The sequence below is a fragment of the Salvia hispanica genome, chromosome 3 (genome assembly GCF_029641045.1).
Source record: "Salvia hispanica isolate PSC_SH4W2 chromosome 3, Shi_PSC_v1, whole genome shotgun sequence".
Classification (NCBI taxonomy): Eukaryota; Viridiplantae; Streptophyta; class Magnoliopsida; order Lamiales; family Lamiaceae; genus Salvia; species Salvia hispanica.
This window is the reverse complement of record NC_142694.1, coordinates 9946284-9960333: the sequence shown is the minus strand read 5'-3', so window position 1 is coordinate 9960333 and position 14050 is coordinate 9946284. Positions and strand designations below refer to the sequence as shown.

The window sequence follows — 14050 nt, the reverse complement described above, 5'->3', positions numbered from 1 at the left end:
AATTTTTATATATTTTGTATGATAGATGATTTTGTACAAAGATTTACATAAAATAGTGAAATTCAACGATGTTGTATGAAATACTAACAAACTACACGCTTTCCATTCAAAGGCAAGTTTATTGCAATTTTGTCACCTCATTTATTATCATTATCACACACTATGCTTAGGAATTTAATTGCATTCCTCCTTATTATAGACATATGAGGTAGTACGATATACTACTACAATTTATTTTGCAAACGCCACACCATTATTTTAGTTTCTATAAATGTGTAGATTATACTCACAACACCAATTTTACATGGAGCCACACCGTGGTGTGGGCTCTCGCGTGCAATGCCCACTGAGCCTGAACCCGTTTTTTGAACAGCAAATTTTAAGTACAAGAATAGTACCCCATCCGTCCACGATTAAATAACTCTTTTTGACTTGACAGTGTTTTAAGAAATTGTTCAACTTTTGTAAGGAAAATGAATGGAAAAAAGTTAGTGGAACATAGTACAACAAAAATAGCACAATGGATCATTTATTTGTGGAGATATGTACCATAATTTTTTTACTGAAATTGTTTATATTCAATACGAACATAACTTTTATAATTGGGTTGGGTTCATGTCGGGCCAGGTTTGTCTTTTACTTGAGGTGCTTTAGGCCTTTAGCCATTTTTTCTCAATCCACTTGCAATATGGAGTACTAGACTCGCTAAATGAGGTATTCATGAAATAATCATTTATCCAAAAAGAACCACTTCGTTATTTGATTAATGAAGTCGATCAAGTAAATTATAAACTCAGTCCATTACTGCCTAATTATAATTTTGAAATAGTTATGCATAAGGAAATGAAATCCATTCTAATTATAAAGGTATAGTTAAAACACAGGTTGAAAAGATAACAATAATCTAGTAATATGACTATACGACTAAAACTACTTTGCAGAAAATTTAATCAAAAGAATCTTCAAACACACTGTCAAACACTATAATATAGACTTGTGTTTATCAACTTTTAACATTTTTAGCATTAATTACAAATTTAATCTTGGATGTCACTAAATATTTTAGCCACTATCAAAGAAATTGAAAGAGGTAAAGGAATACAACCACAAGACATTTACAATTGGAGAACACTAAATCCATACAAATTCTATACAATGTATACACTCAAATTTGAGACTTTTCAGCTTTTGCTTGGCGTCCGAGTTTTACATAGATGAAATTTCTCATCAAGTGATTTTGCAGCTTTACTTTTTCTGTTAAATCCTCTAATGCAAATAGAACCTGAAAAAGAAGTGAATAAAAACATTTTTGAACAAGTAATACTAACAAGTAATACTAATATATTTTCCACATCATGAAATAAATAAATATATAGGTAAACAAAAGCAAGTCTTACTTCCATTGAACAGATGAGCAACTTCCCCAGTCGACATGCCTAAAATATTCCAAAACATATAAGAAGTTTAGTTTGTGGCATTAGATGAAAATCAAAATATTCCAAAACATATAAGAAGTTTAGTTTGTGGCATTAGATGAAAATCAATAAAGTTGATTTGCGTTCCAATAGCATATATAATATAGGCATTTCACAATCTTAATACATACAATTTTGTTTTCATAATGTTAACATGTTCCACGATACAAATCAAATATATTAGCGAGACACAATTTCACGGTACAAATCAAATAGTTCAATGCAAACGCTTCACAACAAAATGAATATAATTTCTTACCTTTGCATATTGAAGTTATAGATGTCCCACAATACATGAATATAATTTCTTACCTTTGCATATTGAAGTTATAGATGTCCCACAATACAAATCTCGTTTGTTCAAATTCCAAATCAATTCCGTCGAAACAACTATTGGTTCCACACTTGTTTCATAATCGGCGAAAACCTGAAATCGCGAAGCTTCTCAATCATATTTTTATTTTAAAACACAATATAATAGAAAAATATTATAGTACGGAGTATCATATATCATACTCCATACCTCGTTTATTTGAAAATATGTCCCATTAAGAGGAAATCTTCCACCCATAGCCGTAAAACATGGCACCTACGTCAAAAGTATTATAACAATTTATTTGATGTGCTTCAAAACTAAAGACAAAGTAGTATGAGAAATATATTACTTACCAAAATTGTTCCTGGAATTCTTTCTTTATTTTGATATTGAACAATTTCACTTGATAAACACGGTGATCCGGAATCACAATCACATGGTGTAGCCTCCTTGTTGTGTTCATCTACGATAAAAATTGCAAAATATTAAAAATAGAAATTTAAGCAACATTTTTTATTTACTTAAAAGTTTGCTACTACTAATTTAAGTGTAAATATTAAGTCACCTTGTCTCCATATTGCAAGAAGATATGGATAAGGGTCTCCGTGTTCCCGATTTGAAAACTACAATGAAAAGGCTCAAAATGCAATTCAATAAAATATTATTACACTATATGAAAAACTATACCTTTGCCAAATAAGGGTGTGGATCCGGAAGCTCGTACCTAAAAATATAATAGTTTTTAGCATAAAAAGATACTCCAATATTATATAAATAAGGTATAGTTTAAACTTACACTTCATGTAATGTTCTTAGACGGAGTTTTATCTTTGGTTCAGGCAAAGGAATTGAAGCAATATTGTCGTTCATAGCAACCAAAACTTTTGAAAGCCCGTAGTCATCATCTATAAACCTACGCATCTTCCCCGAGTATTCGACTCCACGCAACGGGACAATGGTCATTTCGGAGGCACGCCCCGTATCTTCAATGTCGCAAATGACCACATTCTTGGAGTAATGTCCCATGTCCTCAATGTCGCATATAACCGGATCTAGATCCTCGGAGGAACGCCCAATTTCTTCAATGTCGCAGATGGCCGGAGGCATTCTCTCCGACACCGGAGATGGTGGGAATTCTATAATTGGTTCAGAATTGGTGTTTACCAACTTTGGAATTTCTTGACTAGCTTGAGAACCTTCGAGAAGCTTAGCACTGCATTCGAAAATACTCCATATTGATGTAATAAAGAGACAAGATAAATTTGCGCCAAGACTTTATTTCATCTGTACACTAACCTTGCAAGTGCACTTGCATAATGCTTGCATAAGTTTCTCATGGGGCACTGGTTACAATTTGGTCGCGTCTTTGTACAGAATGTCTGTGTTGTCGAGAACAAAATATATTAGTATCAAATAAAGCAAAATTAAGACTAAAATCACATTACTGCTTAACACTAAAAAAAAAACAAAATAAGGCATGGGTTGTGAAAATGCGACAAAAAATAGCACAATCTAATTGATTTAATAACTAATAGAGAAACATTTACCTTTGCAATAGTAACACTGTGACAATGTGTTTGGTACCTGCGTAACATAATGTGAACATAAATCCGAATAAAAACAAAAACAAAAACACAAACAAAGCAAGCTTATCGACTTACAATAACGAATGATCTTTGTCGCAAAGGCGTGGCCATATGTACTTTTGTATGCTGTCTAGACTTGGATAACTGTACACAATTCATCCTTAAAATAATTAATCCATAAGAAGAAGAAAAAAAGCAACAGAAATGTTTGGTTCGATTCTCACTCGTTGAGTTCATGAAACTGGACACCCTCGGGGAGTTGCTTGATCGGGACCCACCCAACACGAACGAAAAACCGGCCAGCATTTGTGTCGACCTACCACACACATACATTTTCCACGATTTTCAGAATTCACTCCAATAGAGAAGGAATTGTCGTTAAATGCTTAACGACAAATAGTTTAGATGCTTACCGGGAAGGCAGGAAAGTGAAGTCCTAGGAGCCTCACACACTCGGTGCTCTTCAAGCCGAGACCAGACATGCTCAACAAATACTCCCTAGAAAGACAAAATTCGTAACAAGAAAGAACATAAGTACTTTGCTTTTTGCATATACGTGTATCATTAAAAAATGAAACATACTTTGCTTTAGGTGGTGGGACATTTCTTAGCCACTCTAGGTCAATGCTACCGTGATCCGTGACTAAGCGATTGAGGAACCTCTGCAACGAATAAATTGTTGAAACGAACGATGAGAAAAGGACCATATTGTTGTGAGGTTGAAATATGTGATGGTCAGTACCTTGATTCTATCGGCGAGCTGATTGTTCATGCCTCGATCAAGAATCACTTTAGCAACCTCGGCTTCTGTTGCTTGTCTCACGGCTCCCCAGTTGACAGAATCCGAATTTTCCTCTATTCTCTGTCTTGAGATCCCATGGGAGTATTGTTTTTTCAAGTCATCCCAGTTGATCGTCTTTTTAGCCCCGGGATCAACCTGAGGGTCGACGACACTAGAGACGGGGCTGGAATCCTCTGTTGTGTTGGATGAGGGTTCGACAACCATTATTTGATTGTTGGAAAGGCGAATCTGTTCGTTTTGTTCATCCAAGGACAGTGGTGGATATTTTGCTACAAGAGCCATGAAAGCAGAACTAAAAGAGGAAAACAAGTTATGAAAACATGAAAAAACACAATAAAATGTATGTATAGGAAAGTGAAATATTAATTCACATCTTTTACCTTGAGAGATGATCACTAACATTTTGAGTTAGAAAAACACCAACAATAGAGTCAACAATTGATCCTTTCCATGGTGAAAAACTCCTATTTCCTGGTCATTAAATAAATTTTAATGAGATTGTGACAATATAAGTTTGTACTAAATAATAAATTAGTTACCTTGAACCACATGCATACGTTCTAAAAACACATTCAATCTGTCAAGAAATAATTTCCTTTCCCGCATCATATTATCTGCATCTTGTCCAAGCGCTTCGGCTTCAGCATCTTTGTTCCAATCGTCTCTAGTCAATAGCTCCCACGCGACTGTGGTCTCCTTATCAAAATCTATTGCTAGTTTCCGATACTTGCTAGGATACTTGGAAACGACAAGCGCACCACTATGGGTAGGATCATGCACCACGAGTTGGTTGCAAGTGTCATCCTCGATGCGCAGGGCTTGCATCCTTGCCACCGTAAAATCCACTAGAGCGTCTCTAACCGCCTCATCTGAAATGTGATGATAATCATTTAGTGACGTGGAATATAAAAGGAAAATGTTACTTGGTTTCAAGATTTCCAACCTTGCATTAGCAATATATTCTCTTGTTGGTTTTCAGAGTTACCACTTGTGCTCGTCCCGTTGCAAGGGATTGTGCCATCATATTCACTCGGCGACAACTCACAACTCCATCCGATCATGTTGTTTAGTTCTGCAGGCGACACTCTTCGTCCCATCATAGTTCCCTTCTTCTCGCATATATTTAACGAATCATTTGCTAAATCCTGACGCTTCAACTCCTCCCCCTCTCTGTTCATGGTGCTACATTGTTCGTTGAAATCCAACTTTCTCTTCACTCCTTTGGTGGGCTTTGGGGCCGGAGGTATGGGAGTGGTGGGCTTGACCGGTTTCCTCGGACCAACCACTTTCGGGGGTTTCCTCGGACCAACCACTTTCGGCTTGTGCCTAACCATTTTCTTCCTCTGCTTCTTCTCCGAATCTACACGTGTGCATGTACTCTTGAGAATATCTACATAAAAAATTGGAAAACTCCGATAAATTCATATGATGAAAACACTAACAAATTTGTTTACAAACCTATTAAACTCTCTGTTTGCCCATATTTTGCGGCATTCGACACAGAGCGTCCATCTTCTGCTCGAATTTGAGGTGTCGGTGGCACCCAAGCTGCAATGTTTTCCTCGACCGCTCCATCACAATTTAATTTATCTATATCTGCAAAATCATCATCTAAAAACATTATTTAAACAAAAAAGATAATAAATCAACAAGTAGCATAAACAAGACAGTATTTCTTCATTACCAAAGGCCTTGTCTCTGCCTATGCTGTCTTCCTCAGGCTGCGAGCACTTGCGACGTTCCGAGACGTGCATTTCTGATCCAACTACACATTCTGCGTCGAGAATCTCATGAGCTCCAACAACTAATTCTACATCAAAACCCCCTAAAACTACACTTTCTACAAGTTTCTCTTCAAAACTCGTCTCACAAACTGTCTCAACGCCTTCAAATGTAGGAAAGGAAAAAATACTAGATGGAAAGTCTTTCCTCCTAATTGTTGTATTCGATCTCTTCCTTCTTGCACGCCTCCATGGAAAGTTATAAAAGGAAAGGTCGTTAACGACTTTAATTAACTCGGCTAACTTGTTAGACGACATTCTCTTCGGCGCCCGTCTAGTCTTATTCTTCTTCAAAATCTTCGGCAAGTTTGGAAATACATCTTTCATTGTCCTCATTATTCCTTTTGCTCTGGCTGCATCAGAACATTAGAAGATGTCTCAAATCTCATCTTCTCTACACAAAGATAGATAATATTTTGAAAAATCTATCAGTTATTACTAATGTGACTAAAAAGAGTAAAAATTATGAAAAATGTGGCATATGTTTCATGTTTTGGGATAAAGAATTATAATTATAAGTGACACATATTACCTGCTTTTCCTAGTGCTTTCTTGCGACAATTTGAAGATGGTGTTTTCTTGCGACGATTTGAACCTGGTTTGGTTTGAGGTGTCCTTGGAATTGTTGGAATCCAATCATCGTCATCCTTTAGTTTTGCCATTTGTAACTCTGAAAATTCAATTAAAAAATAAAAAAATACTTTTAATCTACTAAAGTGATGTTCTAATTATTAAACAAAATAATATTGAGATATAATATAAAGAAACCATGATAAAAAAAAAATATAGACTCTAGTTATGAACAGTGGAAACTAAAAATTCTAAAAATATTAGTCACTAAGAAACTTTAAACATGTATAATTGAATATTAAAAATATTTACCAACACATTAAAACTTTAGCACTGCATTGAAACTTTGGCATTGGAAAATAACGTGAAATAGGAAAGACATTAAATAAACCGAAACTGTACCCAAAATACTAATCTATGGGAATTTAGGAAATAAATTAACGTGAAATAGAAACAGGGAAAATTCGTAGAGATTGTTTTCTCTTTCAACTAGATTTTAAAACAAATTTATACCACTTTCTCTTTTAACTAGATTTCAAATCTAAATATTCAATATTCGATTCGATTCGATTCAAAGGGACATCATAAGCTCTTCGTTAATTTTTTATTTTTGTTTTGTTTTTCATTCTCCTTTTCCCTTATAAAAACTAGTAGGTAGATTAGAGTTTAATAGTAAAAGGGAGATCTGATAAATATGGGTCTCTAAACCTACAATTCACGTCGTTCGAATTCCGTTGAACGTTTCTAAACTAAAATATTTATCGCATAGTGGAATGAAAAATTAACACTAATTAATATTATTTGTGTCTACCACTAATGCTTAAAAAAACCAAGCTACTTTCATCGACAAAAATTAATCCCAACGAGTTACAAAATTCCAGCTACTTTACCAAATTTAGATTATAATTTATTTCACCCACAACTAATTACTATTGATTAGTGACAGAATAATCACTTTTTCTCTCCATCTATAAACTTCGGATTAAAACTCGTATATAATTAAGGTCCAAGACTAACCGTAGACATAACAGTAACTTTTTTCTCTCTCTTATATTTTAAGAACGACCAAGATTAGTGACCGAGAGTGTCCCGAATAAATACTATAAATCATAATAGGAATTATGAAGATCAAGGCAGAAAATTACCTCAAAAAAATTGACTAAATGAGAGAATTTTGCGAACACGAAGAGCAAATGAGAGAACGTTGATCAGCTCTCACCGCAGAGAGATTATGATATTTGCGACGGATTCGTTTAGGTTGTGAGTATCTAAATACACAAATAATACTGTATATCTTTATATATATTGTGACATGGGCTTTAGTCCATGATACAATAATAATTTTGGCCCGTTATACTAAATTACTAGGTTTATTTTGGAAAACATAGATAGCCGTTGAAATAATCTGAGTTCTTAATAATGCTTATATTCAATAAGCATGGTAAATTATTTTCAAGCATTAACCGAATTATTATGAATATTTAATCTGAATTTATTTTTTTATTAGGATGTTTAGTTTACCCAACAAAATAACTGTTGAAGTTTGTATATTATGGTATGTCATGTATTTTGAAAATTAGTTGGAAAAATAAATAAGTTTGAATTTATTCGTAATTATTTCATACAGATGAAATACGATGTTCTACATATAATATCATGGTTCATCTATGTATGATTTCTCAAATTACAGAGTATGTACAATTTCACCAAAAATTCGCATTATGATAGTAGTTGGGAACAAAATTGAAACTTCATAAATATCCATCTAACTTTTAAACGGAAAAAATGCTTTAAAAAACTTTTGAAAATAGTTAATTATACCATAAATTTAACATTTTTTACAATTGTCTCATAAACAAAAAGTTCGGCTTTATATGTCTTCATAGATTATGAATATCATTACTCTTTTATCTTCATTGCAAGTCTATTAGCTCTAGTAGAAAAATTACTCAAAGACTAATGATATTTACAAAGAACACTTTAAGACATCAGAATTTTGGGTACGACTCAATTGAAATAATTGCGTCGTAATAATCTAACTTGATAATTACGAGATTGACAAAAAAATTTGGAGATAAACCATACTTATAGTTTTTCCCACAATTTGCCTTGGAAAAAAACAAATAATTAAATGGAACAAAATGAAAAGACAAAAAAAAAAAAAAAAAAACTAAGGTACAAGCCCACCGAAGCACAGCTCGGTACAATCAGCCAATGCAGTTGAGACTCATCGTTAACGCAGAGACAAAAACCCCATAATTCTTCTTCCTCTCTTCCCTCTTTCAACCTCCTTACCTTATCTTCTCCCCATTTCTCTCTCACTCACCAACAATGGCGACCGAAGAAGCTCCAAACGAATTCCAAAATCCACAATACGACTCCGACGCCGACGCCGCGCCCGCCCCAATCGAGTCCTCCGCCTCCTCCGATTCCGATTCCGACTCCAACTCCGACTCCGACGACGAGCCCCTGAGCTACCTCCGCCCCGACGGCAAGATTCAGCAAATCGACGACGGCTCCGACGCCGAGAACATCCCCGAGGTGAACACGCGCCGCTTCGCCAGAGTCCTGAACTCGAAGCGCCTGCGGAGAGAGGAGGAGGAGGAGGAAGAGGACGCGGAGTATCCGGAGGACCAATTCGACTTCCCGCCCGACCCGGAGAACTGGAAGGAGGAGGATTTGAAGGAGCTGTGGGCGGATGCTCCGATTGGGATGAAGAAGCCGGGATGGGACCCGCACCAGGTGGATGATGAGGAGGTGGAGGTGATATGCGAGGAGATTAAGGCGGGGCGCGACCCGCCGATTGCCCCGTTTTATGTGCCGTACAGGAAGCCTTATCCGGTGATTCCGGATAATCATTATGATATTTCGAACCCTAAGGCGGTGGTTGAGGAGCTTGATAGGATTGAGGAGTTTTTGATTTGGGTTAGCTTCATCTTCGAGGATGGGAGCACGTGAGTGATCTAATTTGCCCAATTTTGGGGGGGTTTTGGAGTGTGAATTTGATTATTATTAGTACTATTTGTTGTTGTGATTTCATTGATCATGAATGTGAAGTGAATTGGTTATGTGACTCTTGGTGTATAGATTGGATTAGGTATTAGAAAATGCTATGTGAGAATGGTTTCAATTATCTGAGCAATCACACACTCACATTGTAGTGAATTACAGTATAATATAAAGTTTGACTGCTTGTTTTGTTAGCTTGATTTTGTGAATTTGCCTATTCAGCGGTCTCGTTGGCCTTTAAGCGGGTTAATGATTTGACCATCTTAGTCTCGTAGTCATTGTTCTTGAAGATGCAAACCTAGTTCCTTTGTTTTAGGTGCTTTTGGATGGATATTACTTTTCATGACTGGATTGCAGATGAGAACTTTTGTGTAGAATATCGAACCTTATTGCATATTGAGATTAGGCTGCAGCAGTCTTGTAGTTGCAAACTAGGGAAATAGTTTCTCATCCTCCGGTATCTTAGATGTGGAGCAGTTTTGATGTTGAATAGAGTGCTTCTACGTTAGTTATATGTGTTGGTAATATAGTGGTTTGCTTATAAGCTTGTTTCATCTTGAAATAGTTTTACGATGATTAGCAATCTAGTCGTAGTAGTAATGATGTTTTTTCAATTAAATTTCTTCATCTTGTAATTGATTGAGCTTGGTTTCTACTTTTCGTTAGTCTGCATTGCTGCTCTGATTGCCGGTAAACGGCTATGATGAAATTGTCTGAGTTCTTTTTTGTTGCAAGGCTGAGAGCATGCATTTAGTGGATTTAGCGACTTATTGCGGACTATGTGTTTATAATTAAGTTATTCTTTATAGGTATGAAGGAACTGTCTGGGATGATATGGCCCATGGGAAAGGGGTTTACACTGCTGAGCAAGGCTTAGTCAGGTTTGCGAAGAGTTTTTTCCGATGTCCATTTATGCCTTTACAATTACAGAATCTCAAGCACTAATTACTGCTTGTAGGTATGAAGGAGAATGGCTCCAAAACCAAATGGAAGGTCATGGAGTCGTTGAAGTGGAGATTCCGCATATGGAGCCTATTCCGGGTTCCAAGTACTTCTCTTACTGCTTCAAACTCATGACACCTAACAGAATCATAGTCATTAAATGCTTTATTTAGTTAATTCTTGTGGTTTCTTCCAGGCTTGAAGCTAAGATGAGAGCTGAAGGGGAAATCATATCAAGAGATTTTATGTCACCAGAAGATAGGGAGTGGCTGGAGAAGGATATTGAAGATAGTGTGCGTTTCGCTAAAGGGCAGTCTGAAATTCCTTTTTATGAAAACGAGGAGTGGGTCCGGCAATTTGGACAGAAACCGTAAGTCTTCTATTCTTTCTTATAAATAGCACATAGAAGCTTGATGCATCAAACTTTGAGTCACATTATGATGGTTGGAGCAAGCCTTTCGGTGTCTGTTTCCTTCTCAGCATCCTCCAGTTTCCTTTTCCCTATGAGTTTGATTATCATTAATCTCAGTTTTTTCGTGGTTCATTTTGACTTTCTTGTGGACTAATGTGAAATGTTAGTTTGTCGTCCCTTTAAATACTTGTTCTGCTCTTAGAGTTATTGTGTCATTGCGTGTGTATGTTGATAGAATGTCGAGCCTTCTCCCTGAAATTCTCAAATTTCTGCCTATCTGATTTTTGAGTGATAATGGGTGCCAGGGAGAAAGGTAGATACCGATACGCAGGTGAATGGAAACACGGGAGGATGCACGGTTGTGGTGTATATGAAGTTAATGAGCGAACAACCTGGGTGAGTACTCTCTATTGCTGTTGCTTTTCTTGATTTTCCATTATAAGGGCTTGAACACATTTGACACAAGTTTCTTAAATTCTTGTTTACATGACCAGGGTCGATTCTATTTTGGGGAACTTTTGAACGATGAGAGTGGCTGTGATGCAGAAATATCAGCGGTAATAATACAAAAATTTTATCTCTGCTGCATTCCTCTCTGAAAATTTAAACGTCAGTGAACTTAAATTATGTTACTTCAGCTCCACTCAGGAATCGCAGAGGTTGCAGCTGCTAAGGCGCGCATGTTCATCAACAAGCCTGATGGAAGTAAGTCGCTTCGGCTATTCACCGATATGCTGGTGCAAGATAAGATTGTTGCTGATATCCTTTCCTTACTCTGAACTTCGTTGCTAATTCTTGCAGTGATCAGAGAAGATAGAGGTCCGTATTCTGATCCGCAACATCCCTACTTATATGAAGAAGAGGATGTATGGATGGCACCGGGATTCATCAATCAGTTCTACGAGGTTACTCTCATATTAAGATGAGAAATTTATTAGGTTGCAAACCTGCTTCAAGTTGTGAAGTAACTGTCGAGTTTGCAGGTTCCAGATTACTGGAAAATGTATGTCCATGAGGTGGACGAGGAGAGGGGGATGTGGTTGAACTCGTTCTATAAAGCTCCACTTCGCCTACCCATGCCTTCTGAACTCGAGTATTGGTGGTCAAAATGTACGTTTCGATATCTCGCTGTACTACTCATGTTGTCACTTGAATGGCTGTTGCTGATTGACCCTTGTTCTGTTCATCAGACGAAGAGCCAGAATTTGTGCTGATTAATAAAGAACCCGAACCCGATCCTGAAGACCCCTCGCAAATGATTTACACTGACGATCCCGTGATTCTGCATACTCCGACTGGGAGAATCATAGACTATGTGGATGATGAGGAGCACGGGATCAGGCTATTTTGGCAGCCTGCTGCTACAAAGGAGGGCGAAGAGCCCAACCCAGACGATGCTGTGTTTCTTCCACTCGGCATGGATGAATTTTACGGCCGCGAAGTCAGTGCTCCGGAGGATACCTGGAAGATACGCCTGATGAAATCGTTGGAAAGCAAAGGCACGTCGTTGCTGAGTGGGTTGGAGAAATGGGCAGAAGAGAAGAAGAAAGCCAGAGAGGCTAAGCTGGAGATGATGAAGAAAGAAATGGAATTTTTGGAAGCTGAAATGGATTTGAAAGAAGCCATTCAAGATTTGGATGAGGAGCTCAAGACGTTGCAGCAAGAGGAGGAGAATAAAGCGGAAGACGAAGAAGAGGAGGAGCGCGTTGAGGAGGAGAAACAAGCCTCGATTTCTGAACCAACAGCCCAATCCGACCAAACGCCTCCTGTAGCCGAGGAGAAAGAAGAGGACGAGGATGAAGATGAAGAGGAAGATGATGATGTTACGGGCTCCAGCTTCGGATCAGCCCAAGGGCAGAGCTTCGCGAATAAGGACAAAGACGACAAGGGTGGAAGATTCGGAAAATCTACATTCGCAGCATCTTCTCTCGCCTTCGGCAGCCCTAATCTTTTTTCTATGGTAAGAATGCCCCATCCATTCTTGAATGATACTCAATTTATGTCACCTCTCTCTCTCATTTGACAGGTACCAAGAAATTTACAGAACCAGTTCTTGAGGTGGAAAGAGGGAAGGTTCCAAAAGCAACGCGCGACTCCCACACGCAATCATGAAGAACAATGCGAGTTGCTGAATGCATCGAGTGTTGGGTTTCCTCTCACCGGGAAAAGCTTGAAGATGCGGCGCGTGGGCCAACAAATGATGACTCATCATGTGCAACGCGCCTCCAAGCCGAGCTTGAGAAACTTCGCGAAGACGAAAGCTCGGAAGGAGGCACGATCCGCTGTGGAGCTGAGCATATTGTCATTCCATACACCATTGCCTCTGACGTGAGTGAGGCTCAAGAGTCATTGTATCAATTTTTTGTAGTGCCTGCGGCTGCTAAACGCAAGATTTCAACTCTCTTTTAAATGCTGAATTAAATGAGCTGTATTTCTTCCCCATTTCAACTTCATGAATAAATCTAGTCATTTTTTTTTATTATACTCATCAATTTTAGTTATTTTTAGCCCATGCATGTATTAACATAGTACTCAATAAGAGGGAAAATTTAATCTATTTTTGTATATCATTATTATTATTATTATTATTATTATTATTATTATTATTATTATTATTATTATTATTATTATTATTATTATTATTATTATTATTATTATTATAATACACACCCCCTTAATTGATTTTATTCTTTTATAATCTTAAGTAAATTGAGTTATTTCTTTTAGCAATAATTCTTTTAATTTTTATCCTCTCATATACTTTATATTCTCTGTTGGTACTTTTAAAACTTTTACTTTCAATCATACTGAAAGAAACAATCATGTTTCGAAGTTTATGGTGAGGAGAAGTTCACACGAATTTAAAATGTTACTAGTAATTTGTAAATTGTTATACTAAATAATTTCACAAGACAAATTAGACAATACTGGAAACTACCACATCCAATCATCCAGGAACGCGTGTCCAATAAAACTTATCTTAATCAAGAAATGGAAAAACTACCTCAACCAATTAAAACTGGGCCACGTATTTAACTAGTAACAACAATTTTCCACGTATATTTTCCCACATAATCAGTTGTTATTTTCAATCAAATAACTTTCAAAGCTGCTTGTGGATGTCTATTTGGACAATCCAATACAGAGGCAACTAATA

The 14050-nt window shown here is 36.9% G+C and overlaps 2 protein-coding genes across 2 annotated transcripts; one reads left to right on the top strand and one right to left on the bottom strand.

Annotated features, from left to right (window-relative positions):
- Window positions 1–1037: 1037 nt before the first annotated feature.
- Window positions 1038–6622, bottom strand: LOC148930142 (DEMETER-like protein 3). The gene is made up of 21 exons (XM_089066368.1): window positions 6493–6622; window positions 5864–6313; window positions 5638–5775; window positions 5123–5569; window positions 4719–5048; window positions 4560–4650; window positions 4120–4471; window positions 3960–4039; window positions 3791–3875; window positions 3602–3693; window positions 3453–3521; window positions 3339–3375; window positions 3088–3170; window positions 2588–3004; window positions 2479–2515; window positions 2357–2414; window positions 2145–2254; window positions 1999–2064; window positions 1788–1902; window positions 1398–1436; window positions 1038–1282 (listed from the first exon to the last, which is right to left on the bottom strand). Exons 1-21 carry the CDS (start codon window positions 6620–6622, stop codon window positions 1182–1184), a joined length of 3327 nt encoding a protein of 1108 aa, XP_088922494.1. The 3' UTR covers window positions 1038–1181.
- A 2175-nt stretch (window positions 6623–8797) lies between these two features.
- LOC125213989 (protein TIC 100) lies at window positions 8798–13372 on the top strand. The gene is made up of 11 exons (XM_048114818.2): window positions 8798–9484; window positions 10349–10420; window positions 10498–10587; window positions 10678–10851; window positions 11199–11289; window positions 11388–11450; window positions 11532–11598; window positions 11695–11798; window positions 11877–12003; window positions 12084–12853; window positions 12920–13372. Exons 1-11 carry the CDS (start codon window positions 8862–8864, stop codon window positions 13223–13225), a joined length of 2487 nt encoding a protein of 828 aa, XP_047970775.1. The 5' UTR covers window positions 8798–8861; the 3' UTR covers window positions 13226–13372.
- The last annotated feature ends 678 nt before the right edge of the window (window positions 13373–14050 follow it).

Excerpts from the sequence above, each read along its gene's own strand:
- LOC148930142 (XM_089066368.1), bottom strand. The coding sequence starts at position 6,622 with ATGGCAAAACTAAAGGATGACGATGATTGGATTCCAACAATTCCAAGG. Across the intron at positions 3,171-3,338 it reads ACAGTGTTACTATTGCAAAG|ACATTCTGTACAAAGACGCG; the intron begins GTAAATGTTTCT and ends TCGACAACACAG. Across the intron at positions 1,437-1,787 it reads TATAACTTCAATATGCAAAG|GCATGTCGACTGGGGAAGTT; the intron begins GTAAGAAATTAT and ends GGAATATTTTAG.
- LOC125213989 (XM_048114818.2), top strand. The coding sequence starts at position 8,862 with ATGGCGACCGAAGAAGCTCCAAACGAATTCCAAAATCCACAATACGAC. Across the intron at positions 11,451-11,531 it reads GTGATGCAGAAATATCAGCG|CTCCACTCAGGAATCGCAGA; the intron begins GTAATAATACAA and ends ATGTTACTTCAG. Across the intron at positions 11,599-11,694 it reads CATCAACAAGCCTGATGGAA|TGATCAGAGAAGATAGAGGT; the intron begins GTAAGTCGCTTC and ends TAATTCTTGCAG.